Source organism: Betta splendens, chromosome 6 (assembly GCF_900634795.4).
Source record: "Betta splendens chromosome 6, fBetSpl5.4, whole genome shotgun sequence".
Classification (NCBI taxonomy): Eukaryota; Metazoa; Chordata; class Actinopteri; order Anabantiformes; family Osphronemidae; genus Betta; species Betta splendens.
This window is the reverse complement of record NC_040886.2, coordinates 15,182,126-15,209,914: the sequence shown is the minus strand read 5'-3', so window position 1 is coordinate 15,209,914 and position 27,789 is coordinate 15,182,126. Positions and strand designations below refer to the sequence as shown.

General features: G+C 49.7%; 2 protein-coding genes across 3 annotated transcripts; one reads left to right on the top strand and one right to left on the bottom strand.

The window, feature by feature from the left end:
• Positions 1–1,179: 1,179 nt before the first annotated feature.
• tmem117 (transmembrane protein 117) lies at positions 1,180–27,054 on the bottom strand. 2 transcript variants are annotated; one of them, XM_055509558.1, is made up of 8 exons: positions 26,719–27,054; positions 25,639–25,949; positions 17,805–17,937; positions 9,768–9,867; positions 8,564–8,661; positions 7,157–7,358; positions 4,486–4,615; positions 1,180–3,602 (listed from the first exon to the last, which is right to left on the bottom strand). In XM_055509558.1, the coding sequence occupies exons 2-8, from the start codon at positions 25,940–25,942 to the stop codon at positions 2,944–2,946; spliced, it is 1,626 nt and encodes a 541-aa protein (XP_055365533.1). In that variant the 5' UTR covers positions 25,943–25,949; positions 26,719–27,054; the 3' UTR covers positions 1,180–2,943. The 2 variants fall into 2 exon arrangements, with proteins under 2 accessions (XP_055365533.1, XP_029009815.1); XM_029153982.3 differs by having other exon boundaries at positions 7,157–7,316; positions 26,719–27,053.
• LOC129604214 (P2Y purinoceptor 6-like) lies at positions 20,709–22,463 on the top strand. The gene has a single exon (XM_055509559.1). It carries the CDS (start codon positions 21,170–21,172, stop codon positions 22,277–22,279), a length of 1,110 nt encoding a protein of 369 aa, XP_055365534.1. The 5' UTR covers positions 20,709–21,169; the 3' UTR covers positions 22,280–22,463.
• Positions 27,055–27,789: the final 735 nt, after the last annotated feature.

Below are 27,789 nucleotides of genomic sequence, written 5' to 3'. Positions count from 1 at the left end.
CAAAAGCCACCTCGGGTTATGGGGAGGCCGACTAACTGTATCTGGCTGGGACTGAGTGGGCTGATGAATCATGGAGCTGTCAGCACAGAGTGATGGGCCATGCCAGGACATGATAGACTGATCTAATTGGAGGATAGCTCAAAGACAGTGGAGGGGATTCTGGCTGATCTGTGGCTGTGATTCAGCTCCTCTGGGGACTCTTCTGCTTTATATTTAGCTGTAGGTGCAAAACCAGGATTTCAGGCATTTTCTTGTGCTGGTAAAAATAAGTGTATAGAATAAATAGTAAACCACATTCATTGTTTAGAAAATGATCCCAGAAACCTTAAAAAACCTAAAACAATTAAAATCCCTTTTAAATTTAAAACTAAAAGCAGAAAGCAGGAGAGAAGTCAGTACAGCGTTGGCATCAAGGCTCCAGACTCCACAAATATTTTTAAAACCCCGGTTTTGATGTGTTCTCTCAATTACTGCATGGTCCTCCGAAAATCAATATCTCATTTCTCAGCCCAATGGCAGACCGAAGGAGGCCCCAGTCAAACAAGCAATACACACCGGCAATGAGATTTATTCTCCCAGACGAACAACGAGCAACAGTTCGCCAGGTGTTCATACAGCTGTTCTTACACTATTTACAATTAAAAGCATTGACTTTGATCCTCTTACAGTGATCATTTCGTTGACAGTGAGATACTGATGATGGAGAATTATCAAGTGACCCGTTGGAGTGATCCCAGTCGCAGATTGTAAACCACAGTAAATTTTCTTCCTCGCATATTTTTTATCCAATCTTTAACCTATTTACATATACAGAAGTCCTGCAGGCATATTCTGCTGGAAAACAAAGCTGAAACTCATTGTTTTCCCACCGGCGAATATCGAACCGGGGACAGGTGCCTGAGCACTCGGCCTAATCTCCAATGGTTGTCATGTGTATGCAGGCTACATTTTCGAGTGTCCTTGTGAAGATGGTATCATTATTTCTCGCATCGCCCATATTAATTGGGTCAGCATCTGCAAGAAGCTTGACCTGTGCTGTTGCCTGGCAACTATTTCCCAAGCATATAGGAAAATGTACACTGAACTTTCCTCACTGGGAATTATGTAAGAGATCAGCAACCCTGTTCAAACATATTCTAATAAGACTGAATCTCACCAAGTCACAAACCAAATAGAAAATATAACAAAAGCAGTAGTTTATTGGTAACAGAAGAAGTGGACACTGAGCAAACGCTGAAAGGAAGCGAAATGTGGCATTTTCAGAAGGACACAGTGACAACAACACAGAGCAGAAGCCTCACTTTTAAATGAAACACAACACAGCGCACCATGCTGGTTCTGAGGTTCTGTCCTTTGGTCAAATGCTAAGTTCTACTGGCTTCATGGAGCTGTAACATATGAAAGGATGATTAGAGGAACAAGGATAAATAAAATGACAGAACAGGCACCGTCACATAGAAAATACACACACACACGCACACACTACAGGGAACTCCTGCATGGAGTCTGGAGAATGCCACAGAAAAAAATATTGATAAAAATATGAAACCCATGAATAATGAACTCATCTACACACTGTAAAAAGGCTAATACACACTGAAAGGCACATTAACGCAGAGTGTTTCCTCCTTTAACAATCTTCATTATGAATGTAAAGACACTGCGTTATGTCAGCAGGCCAGTCAGACTACTGAATCTGCTGCGGATCAGGTTTAGGTCCATCTAAAATGTAAACACTTGTCTTTGAAGTCAAGAAATGAAAACTAAATGTGAACGCAGCGAGACATAATTACATCTTTATGAATGACTAACTTGTGTCAGCCGCCAGCCTCCATACAGTCTGTCTCTCCTGATAGTACGAAACAAAGCAGGTTTCAAAGCAAATCAAAGTGTATTTAAAAGCTGGATGTTAGACATAAAGACGATATATTTACACGTTAAGTAGCATTCAAATTTAAATACAAGTTAGTTCTGTATATTAGGGAGTGTGTGTTTAAAATATTATATATTCTGACGTCTTTGGTCGCGAGCATCTGCAGTTTCATTGAATTGAATAAAACAGTTAGTAATAACATTTTCTTACACCTTTTTGGAACAATAACAACAATATAACCAAAAATCCGCAAAGCAATAAAAATGACATACATTGATCCTTCAAAGTGCATGTGAAGGTAAATGCTGCAGGTTTCAGTTGCCTTTAAAATTAGGGATTTTTTTTTCAGATCAGAATGTTTCAAAGGCATATTTTTATGCGTGTACCATGTCTGCAGAGCTGCTTTCAAACACCTTTAAGGTTTATCTGCACATAAAGAAGCCCTGAGCTTTGGAGCAGGAGCCTCCCCTGCACTTCAATGGCATGTTTATGCCAAGGGCAAAACCACCTTTCTGACTCGGTTGGTATTCAGCCCAGGTGCAGCAGCCACAACGGCAATCATTAGGTGGCTTATTGCTTCGCTATTTGATCTCTGCTGATTGCATTTATTATCTCTGCAACTAATATCAAGTGAGGAGATATGAATAGGTCATCAGAGTACATTGATGTTCATAATCATGTCACTTCAACAAGAACGATACGTTTAGAAATCTAGCCAGAGAGACATCACACCAGAAGAAATGAAAAGAGTGAGGCTACACCACCATATAAAAGCATATAAGCTTATTATTATATTAAACCATAACAGGACATCTTCTATTTGGTTGCCTATTGTACTATAGACTGAGATTTCAAGGCACTGTCGCTGTGACGCCGGTGGAACATCCACCCGACTGCAGCATCGCAGCTGTAGAACTACTCCTCTGAACCAGAACAGAGTCTACGAGGAGGAAAACTGCAAGTCAGCACCATGTCGGTTAAGAGATTAAGAGTGTGTTGTATTTCAAACATTGTGTTAGTAGAATCACTGCATTTACAAAAATATATATCGTCACTCGCCGTCCATCGGGTCAGGGGGAGAGTTTGTGGACGTCAAAGGAGACGGCCGGTTCCTCCTCCGCGCTGTCAATCACTATGCTCGGATGAGACTCCTGCGTTTCCATGGAAACGGTGGAGTTGGAGGAGGGCGTGGCCCCACAGTGCGGCCCGTCCACCGACAGGAGCATGGGCGTGGCCGAGCGCCTCAGGCTGTCGCTCATGCTCACGTGCGCCTCCTCCGGCGTCGCCCCCATCTCCTTGCTGTGCTCGGACGGCGACTTCCTCTTGATCCGCTCGTACGCCTTGTCCTGGCTCTCCGTGAAGGCCTCGCTGTCCTGGAAGCGGCCGAAGAGCCAGACGAAGAAGCCGAAGAGGACGAAGGCGGCCAGGCTGGGCACGAAGGCCAGGCACTTGACGTCCAGGCTGGCGCCGGTGTAGCGGCTGTGCAGGAACATGTCGCGCTCCACGTAGCTGCGGTTGGTGCCCGGGTCGACGTTGGCCCGGCGCCACTCGAACGTCAGCGTGCTGTGGTTGAAGTCCTTGAGCGTCTCCGGCTCCTCCACCGTGTAGATCTTCTCGCCGGGGCCGACGTACTGACCGTACTCGTAGGGCTTGTAGAATATCTGGTTCTTCCACATGTTGAGGTCCAAAATCAGCACGAGGAAGATGATGCCGTAGTTGAACCACTTTCCTGCAACAAGACACGTGACTGTTAGAGCATCAGCCCTCCATCAGTGACAATAAGGAATTAACTCACCCATGATTTACCACAGACACACTGATGTACAGCCCAGTGCTGCCGAACAGAACCATCCTGTCACACTCATTCATCAGGACTCCGTCTTTGCATATAGCTCATGCATTGAGACAAATAGATCCATTTGCAGGTGCTTCGTCGTCTACAGTATCTCCTAACAAGATCACTACATTACGGCGACACAGACGTCTCCCCCGCGTGACTGATAGCACGCAGATGTCTGCGACGCGGCGCCCGTCCTCAGCCCAAGACGCGCCGGTAATAAGCTTTTAGTTAAACCAATCACGTCACAGGGAAGCCATTTCCATAATGCTTAATGGATATGCAATGCATTAGGGTTAACAACCTCTCGCGAACCACTGAGCGCTTGAGCAGCTTAACATTTAGCACAGGAACATTGCGTTTGCCTCCCTTCGGCGGCCGTGACTCACCGCGTGCGTGCGAACGGCGCGCGCGCCCGCTTTTGATCGGGAGCGGCACGACGCGGAGGCGCGAGCGCCGGCGAGAGACGCGAGGGAAACGAGGGACGAGCGAGCGCCAGACAAAAAAGTTGCAGCGGCGGAGCCACCTGTGTGCCAATTCAGCTCAGCATCCATTATAAATGGCTGCTGTGGTTTCACCATCAAACCATTTCCCCACAGAGAAAAGTGGGAAACTAGAGCACACAGCGCCACTTGGTATTCACAGTTCAATTGAGAAATAGGCCAGTTACCTCTCCCCTGGAACTCCTGATGTTATTCTGCTATTTAATCACTTTACGAACACTTGTATCTAGAAATGCTGCAGAAATATCTAGAAAGCGCGCGCTGCCTTGTACCTGTGATGTGAATGTGATACTCCTCCTTAAAGATGTGCTTGCACACAGGAAGCTTGACCTTCACGTGCGTCGTCGACATCCCCGGCAGATTCATGTCCAGGTCGCCCATGAAGTGAGGGAACTCCCAGTCCTGCAAAACACAGCAAGTTTCACTGTCGTCTGCTGCACCACCGGAGCCTCGGAGGAAGAGACGCAAACAGCAGCAACGTGACAAACGTCAGTCATGAATCAAGTCGCTCCGGCTGCTGAGTGCCTCACTCGACTTCCTCATATTAGCTGATATGGAGCCTCGGCGGAGCCTCTTCAGGCTGTGACTGGAGGTCAAACATGCTGCCAGCTGCTTTATCCCCCCCCTCTGTGTGTTTACAGAGCGGCTTCCTGTACTAAAGTGCACGGGGGCTTCTACACTTCAAAAGGCATTAAAAGGCCCCCCCGCCCGATCCAGAAGCCGCCGTGCCCCGTGGCGGCGCCGTGCTTTTCCACAGCCAGCGCTTGTGCGCGGTGGCTTTCAGCGAAAAGCAGCGGCCACTGCACCACAAAAGAGACACGCGGCCAAAACGGTGCCATAGAATGGGATTCAAAACGTGCGTGAGCTGTGAAAACACGCATCTGCAGAGAACAGCGACTCACTGCGTGAGCCATAAATCATCGAAGTTGGGAGATACAGGCAGCCGTGAAAGCTGAATGTTGTTGGTTTGGTGTTTTTGTGGATGGAACTGTTTTAGTTCAGATAAGATCACATTTCAAGACCAGTTTACGCATAAGTCAGCAATTAGAAAATATTTCATAGCGTTAGCTCTAAATCTGATTGAATAACTTAAAAATGACTCCCAACACACCTGTGTAACTGCAATTAGTTACATTGTTACACGTGTAAATAAATATCGTAAACAAAGACGAGGTTGAATAAAAAAACGACACACAAGATCGCTAGAGAAAGAACAATTAAAGCGTCTCAAATTACTTTGTTCCTACGGAGCCGACTTAATCATCTTGCAAATTAGCTTTTGTCATCTGTGCTACTGGGGAAAAACCAGGACCGGTGTAATTCCATTTATTTCAGATTAGCTCCGTTTTCCTCTTTGTTCCCATTATTGACACAGAGCATCTTGCTGCATACAATTACCACATCTGCCTCTCCCCATTCATAGCTGCCCTATCTGTTGCTATAGTGCTAACAGTCATGGTATTTAAGCCATGCCCCCCCCCTCCCTCAGAGAATGAACCGCACATCATCCACACGCTGTATGTCAATGCACACAAGAGATACAGAAATCGTCCACTATCTAGAAAAGTCAAACCCAACTTGGAGCCAAATCCAGACAGGCTTTAATTGGGCATTCATTAGTTTGAGAACAACACCACCCATCGCTTCTCATAGAGGTGAGAGATTAACTATGGCAAACTGTGCTCGGGGTCAGAGCGGAGCGATGTGGGAAGCTGTGGATGGTGGATCAGCTTGTGCCGTTTGGAGAATGCTACGGGATGCTAAAGATAAACAAAGGCAAAAGTAATGGGATACAGGAGTCAAACCTGTCACATCAAAACCATACATGGAGACAGGAGGTGATGAGGTCACCGAAGTGGAATAGATAACGTCAGCAAAGCAGCAGCATCTCCGTGGAAGAAAACGCCGGCAAACTGGAGGCTGAGCAGTTTCTATACACTATATGTGCATAATCACAATAATTGGGTAAATGAATGGGGAAAAACGCAGCAGTGGGAAGTAATTACTGTGGCCAGAGCAGCTCGGAGCTTTCCGTAATATAATGAATTCTTCCAATAAATAAGTCTAGAAGTCGCATTTAGTGGCGCAGTCCGTCTAATACACAGCAATTATAACGGTGTCCTTGTCAGGTTTCTGTGGAGTGGGGCATTTGTAACAATGGAGGACGCGCTCCCATGCAGTTACATGCTCTTAGTAATTAGCATAATCAACAGAGTACAAACGTATATTTAGAGGAAACCAAATATTAGTCTTGCAGCGTGTCCTCTAATACCCACCAAGCAGCCTGGTGAAATGTGCTCATTAAGCAGTTGGAGGAGCCACGTTGAATTAGGCTTATAGTCAAACCACATACATGTTTGGCCTGAGGTTATGGCTCCTGGCTGGCAGAGCAAAAAAAAAAAAAAAAAAAAAGAGAAGAAGAATGCATTTTTACTCCTCTCTCAGTCGTGTTTTTCCCAGACAAATACATTTGCATATTCATGAGCCACTGACACAGGCTTTATTGATGTACATTCTCCTGTGGGAGGGAGGACGCAGGGTGGGAAAAAGCAGAAGAGGAGATGGAGAAAGTGAGAAAAACTCCAACCTTGTGAGTCATCATTAAAAAAAAAAAAACTGGGCCCACGGGGCGAGAAGGGGAAGGAACGAGTGAGTTCAAGGCTGATGGACAGAGCAGAGCGGATGGAGGGATGATGGAGTGACTGGATGAACAGACATGTAAGGGCGTAAACAACAGTTTGTGCATCTGTGTCTGTGCCAACTGAGAGTGATCAAACACCCCCCCCCCCCCCCCCCCCCCCCCCTCGTCGTGCCGCAGTGGGCCGTTGATGAATAGTGATGGAGGAGGGAGGACGGGGAGCTGGCAGGACGGGTAGCAGAGTAAGCCAGGAGACCCCCCCCCCCTCCTCCCGTTTTTTAATTGGCCACAGGGGAGCGGCCTACCTGCATGACAATGAGAAGGTCGAAGACCAAGATGAAGGAGGCCAGAAAGGCCCTGGAGACCTCATCGCTGGGCAGGAAGCCCCGGTTCAGGTTGTCCCAGCTGATCCAGTCGGTGCTGATGACCAGAACCACCACCGACGTCAGAGAGATGAGCACCGTCCTGCGGGGGAGGGGAGGGGGTGGGGGGGTGGGGGGGAGGTGACTGGAGGTCAGAGAGCGAGCGATGCACATTATGAGGTACCAGCAGCGTTGGTGCTGCCAGCGAGCGAACAACAAGTTGAAAAGGCGCCAGCGAACGCTTCCAGGAGGACGAGTGCGTCTGTTCGCCGGCGCCGCTGCCGAACAGACGCGCTGCATCCGCCGTCATGCCGTGACGCTCGCATGCTATTTGTTTACTTTACATCTCTGTAATTCCGTCTTTACGGTTTGCTGAAACATTTCTCACTCAGCTACAGCGAAGCACAATGAGAACAGCGACTATTACTCCGCCGCGTGTCACGTTCGAGTGCCGCGCGGTGATTACGGCGCCGTGCTGCCACGCGGCAGAGAGCGCACAGCTCTTATCCCATTTCATAACGCAAGCTGATGAATTTGGAGGGTTCCTGCTATTCCACTGTGGGTCCTTCACCCAAAACCCAGGCACAACAATTCTGCAATGAGCTTCCAGCCTATATTGACAAGATGGATTCAGCAGCACACTTATCAATCGTGTTGCAAGATGGGAATTTCAGTTCTCCGCCACAAATTGAAAGTCAGAGGGCGAGCGTCAATAGAATGAGGCAGGAAAAAGTCACAGAACGATTCCTCCGCGTCCGTCCTAATGGCGGCTTAATCAATTGTGTGGAGGGAAATGTGAAACTGTGGGTGAATGGTCTTTGAGGCTTGAGACGCTCATGAACTCGGTTCCCTGTGAACACACGCCCTGTTTCCAACCACATTCTCCTTTCGCATTTGCATGTCACGTGTGACTGACAGCGCTGAGCCGCCTCGGGGCTCCACATCTGACCAGGGACCAGTTCTGGTCGGCCTTCTAGTAATGGGCCTATCAGACATGGTTTGCGGCATTTGTTTAGCACTTATTTAAGGGTCACGACTTGCGGTACGACAAGCAAAAGGCAGGGCCACGCTCGGCCCCGCGACCTTGCTGTGTCCATCGATTTTCAGCCTGTTCCTCTAATTAAAGGTGCCGACACTGAGTGAGGGAAGATTAACATGGCTATTGACTGCGTGTAACTCTACAACCAGCTGGTGGGACCATTTAAAACACATACGCGTGACGCGCGCGGCTTCATGGGAATATATATAAATGCATCTGCAGGTGGGAACAATTGTGAAATGTTGTTATGTGCATGTGAATAGAGATGCAGAAAAACCCAGAGGTTTCATGTCAGTGTGAGAGAAACATACCAGAAGAGAACAATCCTGTTGTTGCCTCGTTTCCAGAACCTTCTGGCAGCTTTGCCCCAGTCTGGGTAGTGCTGGTCCTGGAGCATCATGTCTGTCACCTGCACACATTTGCACAATTCAACAAACCAAATGCAGAACGTTGAGTGTCAGAGCTGTCGGCTTTAACAGAACGTCCGGAAGATGTTATTTATTCATCGTTAATGGCTGTTCAATGAATATTGGATGGTTCATTATTAATGCTGAGCTTTAAGCTGCGGTCCATCAGTTGGGGTCAGTGTTTCCACGCCGTCAATTTTACTATCAAGATTCATTTGTGGACCTTTTTGCTAAAAGCCCCGGTTTTATAAAGCGCGAGGATGAAAAAAATCTCACTATTCTTTTGGTGTAGCTGCTGCAGAGCCAAGGTCAACGAGTCAATAAAACGCTCCAGTGCAGATACTGTAGCAACTGCTGCAACAAGGACCGAACCGAACAACGTATCAGATGCGCCTGGCGCTGCAGCAATAGAATGAGAAGACACCACGAAACGCTTCCTGTCCGCTCATCGAGAGAAGACAAAATGCAAATGGGGGTGTGGAGGAGACTCAGAGGTCTCGAAGTGAATTAATCACAAGTAAAAACCTGTGGAATCAGCCGTTTTTCAGATTCACCTTCTCACTCGCTGCTTCCTCACTTTCTCCGGACCGGACTCCTACGGTTCTCTTTCCCCTTCACCCCATGCCTTCCTCCCCCCTCCTCCTCCTCCTCCCCCGTTCCTCCTTCCTCTCCCTCTCCCTCGCCCTCTCTCTCTGCAGGATGTACTGTAGAATACTAATGTGAGCGGTGAGGGAGCTTGTCAACTTGTCTCAGCTGTGTGCAGCCCCTGCTCCTCCCACCACCGCCAGTGCGTCCCGCCGGAGCTCTCCTCCTCTCTTTATGTTGACAAATGAACAGAGGTGGGTTTCTCCTTCAATATACTCCATCAGCCCCCTCCGCTGTTTCCTCTGACCCTCCTCAGATCACAGTTGTTACTCCCAGGATTTGGAAGCAGAACTGGATCCGCGTGCAACCGTGTGCCTTGTAACAGTGGAAAGGACACACCTGGCCTGGAAATGCTGTCAGTGTATGAAGTATGGATTTATTATATGGATAACATTAGTTAATGTCATCTTAATTATCCAGGATTCACTTTCAAATTGTGCAATAAAAGTCCTGCGGGCCTCACCATCCAAGCGGTGACGAAGTCGCCCATCCACGTCCCCACTGCGGCGATCTTCATAAAACTCTCATTCCTGATGCCCATGTACTCCGTCACCATGTGAGGCCTGCAGGGGAGGCAGAACGAGGGCGAGGACAGCATAAAAAATGCATCCTGCGTTATGAGGGTAGTAAAGTACAGGCAGGCAGAAAGGAAAGGGAGCGGGGGCGGGTGTGGGGGGCAAACAGAGTGGTCACCGCCGCTAAGTGTCATGATGCTAGCTGTCAGAGTCAATCAATATCAATCTAATTCAGTGAAAACAATGAGCGATGGCTCTACCTTCCACGACGCCCCCAGGGCAGCAAACAATTGACACCGGGGCGATGGAATTTATGCAGTATCACCGCTTCCATTTGGCCCCGCGCTGTTTGGCAAATCATCCATTTGTGGGCAAATTTGCTTCATGTCTACTTGATTTCGAATCAAGGCCGCCATCTCGGCGAGACCCCTCCCGCTAACGCACTGGATCAGAGGGAGCTCAGTTGACATCAGTGGCAGCAGAGAAGGAGGCGAAACGTACGACTGGGCCGAGACGCGGCATCAGAGGGACGATCGGGAGCCAGACCGCGTCGGATGACGTTTGTCTCGTTCCGCGCGCGCCTTGATCTCCGCGCAGCGAGCCAAGATGAGAGGCTTTTGTTCAGACGCACACCCACCCACCCAATACAATGTCTTCTGCAGGTAATGGCACAGGGAGGGAGGGAAAGTGGGTCAGTCGCCTCCTATGCGGAGCGAAGGGGAGCAGAGGCCTGTTTGATCCGCTGGCAGCCAGTGTCTGAGAGGCTGAGTGGAGCAGGTGGACGCCCATTACCCCCCCAACGCTCCTCTCAACCCCGCACCCCCACCGCACAGGTCACACTCATGAATATAATAGATGGCGATGGAAAAGGGACCTGGCTGTGCTTTCAAGGGGTTGTATTTGAAGTCAATGGCTCCATTCGTCTTTGTTTTCGCTGGTCATTTTGCAGCCGCCAGCAAACACCAATAAAAATGTTTTCTATTGCTCAGAGGCCCCGGAATATCTCAGGCTACAACCCCGCCGGTGTACAGTTCATTTCCTGGATGTGCGCCTCCCCTTAAGGCTTCATTTTCATGTAATCCTTTAGCCGGCTTCCATTTGGCCTCATGTTCAACGCGCGAATGAGTCACTGTCGCGCAGATCTCCGTGTGCGTTGACAATGAGCGGAGGGCGATCGGCCAAAACCATCAACCTCCGCCACGGCTTTTCAAGGGTTTATTTCTAATGAACGCTAACGCTAATTGCTCGCGCTTTCCCACATTGCGGCTCAGATCTGCTAAACACCGGCGAGCGGCGACGGGAAGCGAAGGTTGAGGCGCCGGCGCGTCACGCGGTGAACGGGGCTGACGTCAGCGGGCGCCGCTGCAGGTTCACTGTACGTCTGCATTAAGTCAGCGGCGAGATCCCACTGGGAGTCATTTACCCGGCGAGGAATGCTAATCAATACTTCTGGAAATGCTGTCTGGCACCACACGCTAGGCTTTAAATCTAAAAACACTCCCTCGCTCCTCGCACATATTTAATTGAGCAAATGTTCCCCCCGCGCTGAAAAATAGGCCTTCCTCTGTTTTAGCCTGCAGAGCACCTATGATGAGTTTAGGGACTCTACGCGCTACATGATCAGAGGCAGAACTCTCTGACTTATTCATGCTGACTGAAAATTTAATAGCCTTTAGAGCCGGATGACCTAATGAGAGAATTCAGTGTAGTGGAACATCAGTACAGTAGCACCATGAATAATCAGCCCCAAAATGGCTCCCGCGGCTTAATCGCAGACCCAGTGGCCGCGCGGGTGCCAGCGCGGCCGGCTCAGCCAGCTCCGACCCTCTGTGAAATGTTATCAGGTTCCCCACACTTGTTCGGACATAACGGTCAAGGGCGCTGCTGTGCCTTTCAAAGTCTTGTTCCATCATGGGCAAGAAATTACAATTTGGAGCTGTGGAGGGCAGAGAGTTATTGAGTCGCGGGTTTGACATTAACTTGTGAAAAGAGAACTTTCACTGTCGCATTCAAGGTTTCACCGTTTCCTCCAGGACCGCGCCAGCTACGGACCGGTACCACGTCGTCTCTTATAATTACGCATCAGCGGACCCGTTTTTTGTTTTAAGCTGGGATTTAGACTTAGAGCTGTCAGCGTTTGGTGGATTCGTAATGATTGGAGCACTGGGTTACAGCGAGAGGGTTTTAATGAGCTCCAACAATGTAGAGCCACAACTAATGATTAAATCGAAGAAAATGTCAATTAGAAATTCACTTGAAACCCCGGAATTCTGGATTCATGGCTACAACAAAGAATTGCGATTTTCAATCACAGTTGATCTAGATAGAATTTCCTTAATTTACCTCCACCAGATTCACGAACGTCAAGAAAAATTTGCCTAAACTGTTGAAGAAAGGTTACGTGAAATATCACAATGGGATTAAACCTTAAAGTCTGCACTCAAGGATTTTCGAGGCTCATGGGATCCGAGATAATTAAGATTATAAAACAACCTGCTGAGAGCTCGCTGCTGAGTCATCAAACGCCACATGTGTGTGTTCACGCTGCTTTTAATCAACTTCTTCCTCTGTCAAACCCTCCGTAGTTTAGTGGCTGTGGTGGCGCTGTGACCTCTGGTGCCCCATAAAGGCCGGACTCCCTCACAGCATTAAATTGCGACCTTGGCCGGCTCCGCATTGAAATGCATTGCCTGTCTCCCCTCCTGCGCCGCGGTGCCTGGCGCTGTATTTACAGTATACGACATCCAGCAGCGGTAGTTACCAGGGAGCATAAAGCTGTCAATACACACACGCCACTATCACTACACAATCTCCCAAGGCGGCGTAAAACCTCAATCTCAATTCATCACTCAGCACAGAATTAGCCCAAGTATTGTATTAAACTAGTGGAAGATTGAGCCCTTTGTCCGGATCGTTCTTCTTGCTCAGGAGTGGGAGTGAATACCACGGGGCAGGAACCCAGACAGCACTGAAACACACCATCTATTCCCTCCATCAGGCTTCCATTAGTGCACAACAGCCTCCATGACCCTCGACACGAGCAGCTTTACATGCACAACTGCTTCACGAACTGTACAACAACAGCCTCGTGTTCTGTGGCTGCAGAGTTAAGGTTCAGACGCGCGTAGGTTTAGGGTCATTACTGTTACGTGACGTAAGAGGACAGTCAAGGGGATTTTGATCTGGTGGACCAGGAGTCGCAGGTGTTAAAGTCAGGCCCAGAGATCCTCCCCGAGCACAATGAGTTGCTCTGCTATAACATCATCTGACCTGGTTCTGCTTTTGCGAGTAAACAGCACATTCCGCCTCAGATACCTGTGGTGTTAGACATCAAAGTCAAATGATTCTTAATTTAAAACACAACCATGTTGAAAAAACAAAACAAAAAGAAACAATAGGTTTGAGTGGAAACGCTAACAATGCACTCGGCTTCCTTCACGGATGATGGAGAGGCTAAATCCAGCGAGGCAGCAAACAGGCAGAGTTCACCTTCATCCCCAGCTGCTACGGTAACGGAGGCGGGGCCACGAGGTGAAGAGGCCAAGACAGACTGAACGAGGCGATGAGCATTCCCATTGGAAAAGGACACTCACTGGGCAGCGACCGCGTGACGGCGTCATCAGGCAGACTGGAAAATCACAACACGTCTCGACAAATGTGCAAATTAATTGCTGCAAAGTAACATTTGACAGAAGTGTTGTCGCGGCTGCTGTTTTTTTTAATGGCTTGTTGTCGCACTCTGGAGCCTGTGGTATTTAGAAATGTCAGGACACTCTTTGAGACTTGTCTTTTATTTAAAAACTGGCCACAGGACAGCAATAAATTAATGCAACAAGGGGAGGCGAGGTACAAATGTTATGCTTTCAAGCTGTTATTTAAGATTAAATATCACAACAGATATTAATTGTTTTGGTGAGATAATGAGTTGGTATTAGACACACACACACACACACACACACACACACACACACACACACACACACACACACACACACACACACACACACACACACACACACACACACACACACACACACACACACACACACACGGACCTAGGGTATCGCTCACATTGTGTATTCCCCTGGGACACACACCGCTGTCAAGGTTACAGTGTTTATTGTTTACAAGCGCGGCTGCTTCTCTTTTTATGACAGTGACGTATGTGGAGGGCCACAGTCGGCGCCGACGCTCCTCCCTCCTGCCCCAGAAAGCAGCGGGACAGCGGCGCCGGGGAGCAAATCAGCACACGGGTCACAGGCGCATTCAGAGCGGAGAGAGGACGACTTTGCAGGGAAACGAAACAAACACTTGTTAGACGCGCGAACCTGACCAGCGCGCGCGCGTGTGTGTGTGTGTGTGTGTGTGTGTGTGTAGGAGTGTGAGGCAGGAAGTCGGTGGGTGCGTGTGTGTCAGTATGACAGAAGCTGAGGATGATGAGCTCGTCAGCGAACACATTAACGCCACTGACTCCAACTGGCGTCCGTTACAGTCCATGAGAACGGAAAACGAAAATACAGGATTTCTGCTTATTAAAGATTAATTGACCACATTAACTCTCCAAAGGGAAATTATGCTCTTCTACATTAACTAATTTACATTAAGTATTGAATACTAATCTTTTATTTATTTTTAGCCCATGTTTATGTTGTAGTTTAGGGAATATTTGGAATATTTGGTTGCCTCTTGGAAAAACAAACACATTCACTCGTCCATACACACACAGGTGATAGATCGGATTATGTTCATGACACATCACACTATCGCCACCACAGGACTGAGCTCCTCCCGACGTATAAAAGCCCCTTTTCCACTAGTCTGACGGCATCCGAGCGCGTTGGTTCCTCGTTTCGCACGGTCCCTGGTGGCTTTTCGCCGTCTGGGCGCTCTTCGCGTTGGCTCGGCCTCATCCATTAACGGACAGACACGCGACGCTGGATGGGTTTGGACTCAGGGGGAGACAGATCCCCTCCTCCTCCTCCTCCTCCTCATCACGGGGAGCATCAGCATTGGACAGATGTACAGAGCGCGTCTGAGCAGCTGCGTCCGTCACACAGACGCGGGTGTTTCCGCCATGTTCGCCTTTTTGAAGATCTTACGCCAAGTGAAGCTCACATCATACGCGCCACCGTCAGACAGTGCAGCTGAGCTACTGTGTGCAACAGGCGGCGTCTACATGCCACCACACGCTATTTATCCAGCCTTTCAAATCCACTTGCTCGTGGTATTACCCTGGCTTAGTGCCAGACAAGCAAACAGACAGACGAGGGGGCTGGCATGCATTTAGCACAAAGGATCATGGTAAACAAAGACAAATACCCTTATACCATAGGGCGTAATCCCACCGAGAGGATCTCTGCAGTCAAATGCCACATGCATCCCGTCCTGCATTGATATCCACCAGCACCCCCCCCTCCTCCCATGTTTCCCTGCATCTCCATTAAGTGCTCTAGTAGATGACAAACAGAAGTTCAACTTCACTGCCGATGCCCCGTTACGGCTTCTGATTGGTCCTCCCACATGAAACTTCCCTCCGTCTCATACTTTACCACCCCCTTCCTCCAAATTAGCTGTGATTAATGTGTATGCCACGCATTGGACCGTCTTAATTAAATAACACCATCTAATTAGGGCCTGATTTTGGCTCGTAATGGCGCCGTAAGATGGTGGAATGGGACTGTGCGCCGTGACGGAGCGTTCGCGAAGCCCGTCAGACTCCCAGGGCGGTCACACTTGCCTGGTTTCACACAAATAGACCCCTCTTAATCTGACAGTTGCATTAAAATGCAAATAGCCCAGATGTGCGGTTTTGTAATGAGTGTGGATTACGGCTCCCGAGGAGCACGATGGACAGGCTTTTTTTTTTTCTAAAATGACATAAGCCAGGTAACAGGTTGATAGCTGTTGACCCAGAAGTGGCTGTTTAAATATTGGCTAATGCTCTGTTAGACATGTGTAAGATTACCCAGTGTGGAAATATCTGAGCTGTGAGATAATGGCTCTGATGAATCCATTTCACAAAGCTAATCGAGAATAAATACTTGCCATCCAAGAAGATATACAATCTCTTATCAGCTTGTTTACTGCCATCGCGGCGCGGTTGATCCGTCTTGCTCGTGGCCGTATCGCTAGATTAAATTAAATCAAGACCCAAGACCGAGCGAAAGGTCGAAGAAGATTAAAGCATATTAATGAGGGAGGGGGCACGAGCTGCATGCAGCATGGGGTCAGAGGGACAGACGCTAACCTGCCTCATCGGAACCCACGCCGCGCGCACGCACACGACAGGTGAGCGGAGCGAGGTGCGAGACGTGTGTGTGTGTGTGTGTGTGTGTGTGTGACACCCTGTGAAGAAGAAAAGATCTCCTGCCGTGCACCATCAGGGCTGGATGTCAAAGCCAGCGAACCTGTGCCAAAATAGCTACCCTTTAAAAAAAAGGCCCTTGGCAGGAATAATACCTCACAGCATCTAGTTCTTTTACTATAAATGAAAAGGGGGAAAAAAAAAACTCTGTTTATTCCCACAGAGCGGCAGCTGCAGCCACAAAGGGACATTGTCCTTTTCCTTTGTGCTGCGGCAATAGAGAGAAGTACGGCTTCACTTTGCGCGGCGATGCAAACAAGGTTTGGACACAGATCAAACAACTTAAGTTTCAGCGCATCATCGGAGCCGGAGCGCTCCAGCCACCCCCCCCCCCCCCCCCCCTCCATCGCCCCCCCGCTGCTAGCCGGCCCACGGCCCGTCTTCTGAGGGTCATCCTAGCAGAGTGTGAACATTGCTCTTACACGTCGGCCGCGGACAGAGATGTGAACGCTAATGGTTTTGGCAGCGCACGGGTCCTCCACGGACGCGCTGCTGGAGCAGAAAGCAAACAAGCGGCGGAGGAGAGGTGGGGGAGACGGAGGGGGGGTGTCTTGGCAGCGCCGGGGTTCACCCGCTTTACAACAGCACCATCTGTCTTTGTACAGGGAGCCGTGCAGCGTTGAGCGGCTAATGTTCACGGCGCGCCGGTCCAGAGCAAACATTTACGGCTGGGTTTTAGTGGCGCGGCGCCTAATAGGCCGTTATTGTCCTGTAGATGCAGTAAAACACTCCTAAACAGACGAAAGACGCCCATTTCTTTCCACATTCCAAGGCCCACGTGACGAGCGGCGAACGGCGAGTCCCGCGCGCGACAGATGCGGCCGCTAACTTTTCCTGCGCGAGCGGCGTCGGCGGTCCCTGCGGACACGCCCCCTCCTCGCGCCCGCCAGCCTTCGTCTCCGCGGCCAAGCGGAGAAAATGGACAAGATGGATGCCAGTGTCGGCGCGCGCTGAAGTGACAGATGGGCTGATTATACAAACTCACCCCTCTGGCCACAGAATTAAGAAACAACAACAACAACACCTTGCCTGTTAGCTAATAGCCTTCATCTGCCTGCACCTCACGGGTAGTTGATGCCCGTTGCTAATATAGAAACGTGGCGCCCGTGCTCTTCCTGACAGCCGGCCCCTAATCGACGCCTGGCACGCGGCGCGTTACGAGACAAACTGAACGGTGAATCCGCTCCCACCGACCTGTGTCCGGCCATGTTCTCCCCCCGTCAAGACGGACACGAGGCCACAGCACGAACGGATTCCTGTCACCAACGTGACGTCAAGCCTCACTGCACAGCGGCCTCTCAGCAGATCAACAAGAATAATAAAAAAAAAAAGCTGGGTCTCTGCCAGAGAGGTGTCAAAAAATAAGTCGGGATCACAGGGGCTGCAGGTGATCTTTCAGGATTAACCACCTTTTCCACTAACTGTGGTTTAAGGTCCGGCCTGATTAATCAGAACGGTATTGAGTCGCGAGACACTAAGATCAATCACATGGGCCAAAGGCGAGCACGCGGTAACGAATAGGAAGCAGGAATGAGGCAGGAAGAGAGAGAGCGCGAGAAAGAGAGAGAGAGAGCCAGAAAGAGAGAGAGAGCGAGCGAGCGAGTGAGATTGAATGGCTTACTGCATGCTCCCAGCCATCAGCAGAAAGAGGTTGTAGATGTGTGAGAAGATGAAGAGGAAGAGGATGGTGCTGAAGAACATGGTCATCCAGGAGCCATGATCCTCGCGGAACATTTTCAGGCGCAGGTGTCGACCTAGAGGGAGCACAGCAAGGACAGCAAGGCCGTGAGTGGAGAGCACCAGTAGATGAAGGAGTGGCCGCGATCAATGCGGCGCTGCTCCGTCAGGCCACTGTCCTCTGGGCAATGAAATGAAGATTAAAGACCACTTTGAGGTGTCACTTCCATAACCCTGAAGTAATTGACTTTTCCCGGCCAATTTTAACAGTCACTGTTTCACCATCAATCCCAGCAGCCTGGAAGAGTGTGTGTGGAGAGCAGCTTGCTTTGTTTCCTAAGACATTATTGAAATGTTTGTGACCTGTGGGCTTTTTTTTTTGCTCTGGAATCAAATTATGGAGAAATATCTCGCTGGCAGAGCATGAGATCGATTGGGACGCGCTGCGTCTGCGCTGCGTCTGCGCTGCGTCTGCGCTGCGTCTGCGCTGCGTCTGCGCCGCGTCTGCGCCGCGTCTGCGCCGCGTCTGCGCCGCGTCTGCGCCGCGTCTGCGCCGCGTCTGCGCCGGGGTCTGGCGCTGGGATTCCTGGGCTCCCAGTTTCACCTGTAGAGCATCGCGCCAGTGCATCTTGGACCCAGTTCTTATTGAGCTTTTATTGAGACCTTGATTAAAAATAAATTATTATTATTATTATTATCATTTTATGTTATGCATTATATTTTAAGAAGGTTCTAATGTTTCGCCTTCTGGTTTTAAACATTAGAGCGGGTCAGGATCCCATCATCAGCTGTGAAGCCCTTAAGCAGCTTCAAGGTCACTCAGTTGACTGAAATGTTGCTTCGCTTGGATTCATCCTGTTCCGCTGTTAAACATATTCCTCACACACATTTGGAGGCTGCTCGCTCTGTGCTGAGACGCGATGCCAGGAGCTGCCTCTCACCAGGAACACGCTGTTGTTTTCTGTCCTCCAGATCAGAGTTAGTGTCCTTTTGAGTTGCAGCTCCACGCACGCACGCACGCACGCACGCTCACACACACACACACACACACACACACGCACACGTGCACGCTCGCACTCACACACACTCACACACTCACACACACACACACTGCAGAATGCTCCATTTATTTTCCCATTACAGCCTGGCTGGTTTACTCTCCAGCAGCTCTACATGCTGTTCAGTCTCAGCTTCCTCACTTTTTGTTTTTTTACGGCGGGCGCGTTGAAACGTGGAAGCTGAGATTCCTGTGGAGACGAAGATCTTCGCTCCGCGCGTTTATTAATAGACCTGCAATGTTAGTTAAGGCTGGTTATTTTATTCGGAGAGCAAGCAACTTGTCTTTATGTTCAGCCGGAGCTCACGTTCTGTAGGTCTGAAGCTGAGGCCAGGTGACCTGCGCTGAGGTCAGCCCATACATCTTGGTCTGTGGTATTTCAGGGCTCATCACAGATGCATAATTGAATTGATTTGCATGGGTGAACGTAATTGCCTCCGGTGCCAATGAGCCCAGGCTTCACAGGTAAAGTGCACAGCGTGAACCTGCGGTGCCAGCGAGCGCGGCCGCCCCCCTCTCAGCCTAGAGTTTAACTAGCGGGTGATTCAGGAGCACTCAGCCAAGCGGTTTGAGTCACTGCACCTCCCGACAGCAGAGGACCCCGATAAGAGGTGATTCATGAGCCCCGTCTGCCGCGCGGCCCAGCAGGGGACGACAACAGCAACGCGCACGCAAAAGGCAGAACAGCACAGAGGGAGCAGGGAGACTTATGACAGCGCTCACGCCCATTCGCCCAGAATGAGCACACGTTTGAAACGCAGGTGAGACACTCAAAACAGCGCATTTACACTGCTGGATATGAATTTGCAACAGCCACAGTCATCTGCTGCAGCCTTTCTCTGCGTTCTGTTTATTATACACCATTTGGGGAGGCGTTACATGCACCTTTGAAGATAAAGCACGTTACTGTGTCTCCATCTAGTGGTCAAACACGTACAACATGCAGATGACCAGCACATAAAAAAAACCTGTGTGTCCCTCTTATTCGGATTTTAAGGACACACAGCTTATCTTTCCACAAATTCCTTTATGGCAACTATGAAATTATAAACTTACAACGAGCAGTCAGCACTTATTATTATTATTATTATTACATATTACAAAGACGACAAATTGCACTTCATAAAGAAGTAGTTGACTGACAGTATGAGCATCACTAATGTATATGGTTTAGAAACTTTGTTTTCCATAATTCCTGCTCCCAGGCAAACTGAATACGCACGCACGCACGCACGCACGCACGCACGCACGAAAGCAGCAGAAGCTCCTGACTCACAGCTGCCAGAGGAGGAGTGAAGGCGACCAGAGATGTGATCATCGCCTCCATTCATCATGATACCGCTGTTCAGGAGCAATGACTCTGACACTGAGGCAGGTAAGTGCAGATCTGAACCCTAATTACTGTGGTTTTTAAATGTTCAGGACCACAAAGGTTTATTATTTTGCATAGAAGTTAACATTTGTTTCAACTGTTGTGATTTCCAGCCTATATGATAATTAATACTTGCTAGATACCAGAGTTGCTTTTGGTTTTCAATACCTAATCTCTCATGGAAAAGCTAAAAAAATATCTAAATAAAAACTAAATAAGTCTTTATATACAGTATTGTTGTTTATATAGCTCGTTTAATTAAACGTCCCTGTCTCCAGGAAAGAATATAAACCGTTGCCTCCTAATTGTTTACTGGCAGGTGGACGTGACCTAGGCTGAAATGTTCCTTAGGTGTTTTAATCATAATGAAGGTTTTATCTGTGATTGAGGGCAAACAGGAGCTGAAACTGTGGCGGCAATAGATCAACAGTGGCTTATTGTTCTCAGCCGACAGCAGAGCGTCGGCTTCCTGGACACGCTGGTGACGCTCACACACTATGGAGACAGCTACTGTAAATACAGGGAGCCCTGGGACACAGTCAGGCTTAATGTGCTGCCTGAGACAGGAGCCAATAAATCACACTCCACTCTGAAGTATTACACTTATTAGAGTTATGAGGTAGATATTATTTCATATTATTTATGACTTAGGGGCAGGCGTGAAAAATGCTAAAATGTTCAATACAGGACGATCAATATTAAACAATGCTGCTGGTTTCGTTCTGTGTCAGATGTCTCTCGGTGAAGGTCCCTCTAGAAAACAAGCTGTAACTAAAGCATTTTAACAAACACACACCTCGACCTCTACGCCTGCTTTGCATCTGTGTGTGTTTCTGCACTGATATGGATCAAGTGTAAATTCTGAGGCGCAGATTTAAATATGAAAATGATTCCCGAGGATGCTGGAATACTACAGGGCTCGTGTTTCTCCCGTTCGCACGTCCCTGCATCAGGAATGACGACGCGGCTGACGCTTCCCTGTTCTCAAACCCCAGACATGCTGCTCGGGTTCCAGAACCAGTCAGCCGGGTTCTGCAGCCGCTCGGGGGACGGCCGGTGCCACTGCTACGCGCTGCAGGTCCTCTTCGCGCTCGCCCTCTCCGTGGGCATCGTGGGAAACGCAGCCGCTCTCCTCAGCTACGCCTGCTCCAGGAGGAGCTCCAGCGGCGGCCGCGTTTTCCTGCTGAACCTGGCGCTGTGCGACTCAGCCTGGACCCTCACCCTCCCCGTCACGCTCTACTTCACCTCCCAGAGCCCCCGCCTGCGGGACCGGCAGATCCTCTGCCAGTTCAGGAGGATGTCCTTCAACGTCAACGTATACGGCGGCATCCTCTTCCTGGCGCTGATCAGCTTCGACCGCTTCGTGGGCACCGTTCACCCCGTCAGCTCCATCCGATGGTGGGACGCGGGGAAGGCCAGGCTGTGCGCCGCCGGCACGTGGGCCGCGCTCGCCGTGAACTCCGTTCCTGATGCGGTGGCGACTGCACTGTGGCCGGAAAGCGCCGGCGGGTGCATGCACTACATGCAGGGGCCGTTGCTCTACGTCGGGACGATGGCCGCTATCAGAACCGCGGTGGGGTTCCTGCTGCCCTTCAGCGCCATGCTGGCCTTTTACACCATGGCGGCCGGCGTGTTGAGGCGCCTCCCGCGGGGCGCGCGGCCCGGAGGAGCCCAGCGAGCCGGGGCGAAGCCGCTGCGCCTCGTCACCGCCGCCATCCTCGTCTTCGCGGTGTCCTTCCTGCCTTATCACGCCATGGTCGTCACTGTGGTTTCCATGAGGATCCGAAACCAAATCACACCTTCTAACACCCACGTCCTGTACACCTGCTATGAGTTCCTGGAGGCGATGTGCAGCGTAAGCAGCTGCCTGAACCCAGTGCTGTACATCATGGCCAGTGAGCAGTTCCAGAGGAGGCTGCGGGCCTTAAAGAGAGACAGGTCCAGAAGGCTGTGCTGCAGAGCGAGCAGGCGGGTCGGGGTAGTTACCTGAATGAGCAGGACCTCGTCTCAGTTCAGTCTGAGAAAAGAGTGAAGGCAGAAGTTTGCACTGAAGACACAAAGGTCCAAAAGTAAAGGTGATTAAAAATGATCAATAGAAGAACTAAAGCCTGTCTGGCCTCACACTGAGTGAACACACACATATTCAGCCCACAGACGCACTGTAGGAGCTCTACTGTACCACTTTCTAATTTCATTCCACTGTCATCAACAATTCTGCTCCCTTTGGGATCATAACGAACCTTCTCTATTACCAACCGGCTGCAGAGCGCCGGCGCCAGCGTGAACGCGGCGGCGTCCCCATTCATCACACACCCGCTGGGCTGCGGCGTCGCCACAGCGGCCGCGGCTGCAGCCGCCAGCGTCCCCAGAGCTGAGCTCCTCCGTAACTAAGCGTCCGGATGATAAATCAGAGGTGGGAAGTGGCAACACAGGTCCCTCCACAGGGAGACTGCAGCCGGTGGAATTAAAAGGCTGCTGGGTGACTCCAGGAAGAGACCGGCTGCAAGGTTGCATTTTGTAACCAGCTAATAAAGTCTGTTACGAAACTATGACAAGTGTCAAATATTTGATGTTCTGTTTACATTTTATCTATGAAGCGACGGCATCTTCAGACCCAAACCAAGTGCTATAAATCCAGGCTGCACTGACACCACAGCCATGCTGCATTACTCACAGATGAACAGGGCCGAGCCGCAGCAGGAGGCAGCTGTGCTGTGCACTGTACAGACCCGCTGATGCCGAGGACCGGACCGTCACACGGCTCAGAACCGTGCAGAGAACGGCAGAGCCACCGCGTGGAGCAGCTGGACCGCGTTGCTGTTCGTGGATTTGAGTGTGGCGCACAGAATATAGAGACAAATACAGATCTATAAAAGTTAAATACTTCAGCAATTTTGTTGTATTTTTGTACATTTACTGCATGTTTGTTCCCTAGAAGCCTGACACATCCTCCTTGACTTCATCAAGACTGGTAAGACTGGAAATTACAGGACTCGTCGTTGGTAGACCCGTCCTCAAACAAACACACACACACACACACACACACACACACACACACACACACACACACACACACACACACACACACACACACACACACACACACACACACACACACACACACACACACACACACACACACTACTTCTGCTTGTGGAGGTTAGTCTGACTGATGATAAGTGTCAGTGTTAACAGGTAAAGTACACATTAATCCGGTTAAAATGGCCTCTCACTGAAACAGTGAAGCTTTAAGCATCTTTCAGTGTCACCTGCTCTCAGATATTTTATTTCGTGCCACAGGAAGAGATTAGTGAAATATTGACTCGTGTGACAGCCTCACCGTCAGACTGTCAAACATGTCAGCATAGCCTAATAGAGTCTGATCTTTATTCTAGGAGAAGCCTGATTACTTCTACATGTGCATATCATCACAACAGGGATTTTATTTATGATTCCCAGTTGGTAACAGTGTTACCGCTGGGCTTCCACTACAGGTGGCTGCACCCACTCAGTGTGACATAAGGTTTGATCCAAACACATAATGACAGCTAGTCTCTCACTGAACGACCAGAAGTCACTCTATTAGAAAGCGTGCACAGCCTGAACGCTGCAGCATCGGTTGTTCCCCGAACCTCTAACGTAGTCTTAAATCACACAGTCTGTCACAAGACATTCATCATGTGGAGTTTATTCCACAGGGGCAAACAGAGCAGCACGGTGCACCTCTGTCTGCTCTGAACTGCAACTCTGCTTAAATATGTCCTGAGTACAGAAATGACAGCGATACTGTTCAGTCGTACGCCGGATTACGGGGAAAGTCAAAAGGAAAACATTTATCACTACAGGGACGAGTGGGAGGTGTAATTCACTGTAAAATGACTTTCTAGGTCATCATAAATGATGAATGATGCAGGCGATGTGTCAGCTCTCGACAGCAACCTATGCTTCCACTTTTTGAGAAAACATTTGTGTGAGCATGGATTTAAAAATGATGCAAAGTACAGAGATCCAGCTGCAGAGCGGCGTCAGGAAGCAGCTTCTTTTTCAGCTGCTCAGACCGTTGCATGGATGGCGTTCCCCCTCAGACGCGCTCCCACCGCCTGCCCACGTGTACCGCACAGCAGGATCCAGATCTGCAGGGACTCGGCCGAGGCATCGTGGGCCTGTGTGACAGATCCAGCGTGGATTTTCACAGCACGCCTGCTTCTGGGCCGCAGCACCGGGGATGTGGTTACATAAGCGCTCGCCCTCGGTGGCGCCCGTTCGTTTCACCGGTCCTCCGACGCGGAGGCATTCATCCGGCGCCCGGCGTCGGCGTTAGCAGCCACGCGGAGCCAAACCATCTGTTCAGCATCAGTTGAACCTGGCAGCAGAGCGACGAGCATCCTGTCTGTCCTCTGTGGCTCTGGAAGCGTGGACCAACACGCTGCTGAGGTTCCTGTCATAATGCACTTTGTTCACTATTATGACTCCAATGGAGCGTCTGCCGCTCGATTGATAAAATGGGAAGGCGCTGTTTGTACGCGGCAACAACAGTGCAGTCCTGATGTAATGGGAGAAACGGAACAGATCCTAAATGGAGACCAAACAGCTGCTTTTATCAGATCCGCCATCGTGTACAGCGAAACCACAGTCCTCAGCCATTTCCCCTCTTACTGAGGATTCAGTTTTGTATCGTGCCATCCCGGCTTTCTATTTATGACCGCTCAGAGTGCTCTCCCTCCTCTCTCTCACTCTGTGGCCTCCAATTATAGTCATTAATGGTTCATCTCAGCGAGATAAGCCAGGGTGGCCAGTCATTTCCAGGCCTAAGTGGGCTGTGAAGTGAGTGAGTAGGAAATGAAATGCAATGAATGACACTGGAGTCACGGCTTTTATCAGAGATGGGAGAAACGGTGCGGGAAAATGCAAGGGCGAGACGCATGGAGGCAGGTGGGTGATGAGGAAGAGGACGTGTGAGCGGTGAAGGAAGTGAGGAGCGGCGAAAACATGCAGGATGGCGGTTGTACAGTGTCTGGAGTGGTTCTAGTCATCACTGTGCGTACAGTATCAGCCTGATGCCGCTGAGGCAGTGTCTGTTATATAAGGCTCCAGCATGAGGTGCTATCTCCAAATCAGCTGCATTGGTTCCCATCCAGTTTTTAAGCGTCCGCGTGAGAGACGTGCAGCGTGAACACGCGGCTGCGAGCAGACTCAGGATCAGTCAAACATGAACAAAGTCCTTTTCTATAGAAAGCGAATGGTTCTCTGGTGCCTCCACGTGACTGCACAGTAAAAACACCACGAGTGGAGCATGTGTGAGAGCCACTACTCTGCACATTCCTCCGCATCGCCGCGTGCATGACTTACCAAAGAGCCGGCGGTGGAAGAGGAACTTCCCAGCAAACAGGCCGGTGATGATGGCCGCCGTCCAGCACAGCACTTTCAGGACGTTCCACCCGCGGCCCGGGTACTTGTTGAAGAGGAAGGAGAAGCAGTTGCCCACCACGATCACATGGGCCTCGGTCTGACTGTGGGAAATGGGGTCCTCGGCGAAGATCAGGAAGTTGAAGAAGGTGACCAGGTACGCCACGATGAGCCGGGACCACGGGTGCTGGAAGTAGTAGCGAAAACAGGCATCTATTTCCATCCTGCAGAGCCCCCGCCCGGCCATGCTGCACCTGCGGAGAAAAGGGCTGCTTTCAGTCGGATTAGGGCGGAAAATTATGTGCGAGAGATGAGAGTTGACTCCTCGCTTGGGAGGTTCAACCGAGCGACCCACTCTGTCCACTCTGGACCTCCGGGCCGTGACTGAACCTCCCAAAACAACTTCCCTGACGTGACACAGTTTCCCATAATAAGCCACAGAGCGAGTCTGGAGCGCCTGAAATAGAGCTGCCACGGAGACGCGTGCAGCCACAGTGTTGGGTTTCACTGGCGTCGCGTCTGTCCCGTCATGATGTGCCACCATAGTGGAGGCAAAGAACATTTCACTCACAGGGAGGTGGAAACTCTCTTTTCTTCGGCATCCACGGAGTGAGACTCAGCCTGCAGCAACATGCACATATGGACTTTGACTTAAAGCTTTAGTCCATGTGATAAAACATGAGAACCACCTGGTCTAAGCCATCACTGTTAGTAGACTGTGCAGGTGTACCTAATAAAGTGGCCGGTGAGTGTATTCCACCTGAATCGACAGACCCAGACAACCAGACGAACCGGTTCTGGTCTGTTCAGAACCGACACTAAGTCATCCTCAAAATCAATACAAACCAGCAGCGACGCGACAGATTTCACAAAATGGACCACGCGCATCTCGGATGTGACAGATAAAAGGAATAATCCGATTACGCAATTCAAATGTGCGTCCAGCGAGATCGGAACCGGTCCAACTGGCGCGAGTGCCGCTCACCCGCGTCGCTGCGCGCTAAATCGGCGTCGTGAACGCACCTGCTCCACGTCTCAGGTGACTGTCTGGACAGGAAGCCCCTCAGCGCATCAGTCCCACGGCGACGCTAAGCGGCGTGACACGGGCGCAGTGGGGCGATTATCCTGCGACCTGTTGGCGCGAGGCAGCGACACCCCCATAGCGCTGCACCGTGCACCGCACCGGGCCGAGCTTTGTTAGCGGGTTCCTTCCGGAGGGTCCAGGTTCTGGGATGCTGAACGCTGCTGCTGCTGCTGCTGCTGCTGCTGCTGGAGATGCTCGAGTCCTCACACAGCGAGCACAGCATCAGTACAACGCGACGTTGCCAACACGTTGACTCAATAGTGCAAAGACAGCGACAGTACAAGCATACGACTTCCGCCCTCGGCGTTCAAAATAAGATATAAAAATTATTATTATTATTATTATTATTATTATTATTATTATTATTATTATTATTATTATTATTATTATTATTATTATTATTATTATTATTATTATTATTATTATTATTATTATTATTGCTGTTGTGTGTTCTTCGGTTAATGGTGATGTGAAACACGCTGTGAAGTGATATTGAAACACTAATTGTGAGGAGGTCTTAAAATTATTTCCGGTGGGACTTGGGTTTTATCTTTAGCCGATGACGCTGAACTGAGATTCCCTCTGGTGACGGGGTGATTTTACAGGCATAAAATCCGTCTTTTGGATTTAATTTATTTATTTATTTACCTAACGAGGAGGAGGGAGGACAGACAGGAAGCCCGACGCTTTCCAGATGTTTCAGGATTTCACGCCAAATAGGATCTGCGGCCATAAGAGGCGGAAATCTTCTGCTTATGGTAAATCACATCCTGAAATCAGACCTAAATTTAAAAAAGTAAATATAAAAATATGACAAAGTTCGCAAACAATTTAAAAATGAATGAAAGTACATATTGTGATTTATATTCTGATTACTGTTACACATTACTGATTATTATTGGAAGTACAGTATGAAGGCCTGGTCGTAGTTGTTGTTGGAGCTTCTCTGCCTCAACCAATGTAGAAAACAGTCTCATGATGTCTTAAACGTTTGGTGATCATACAAAATC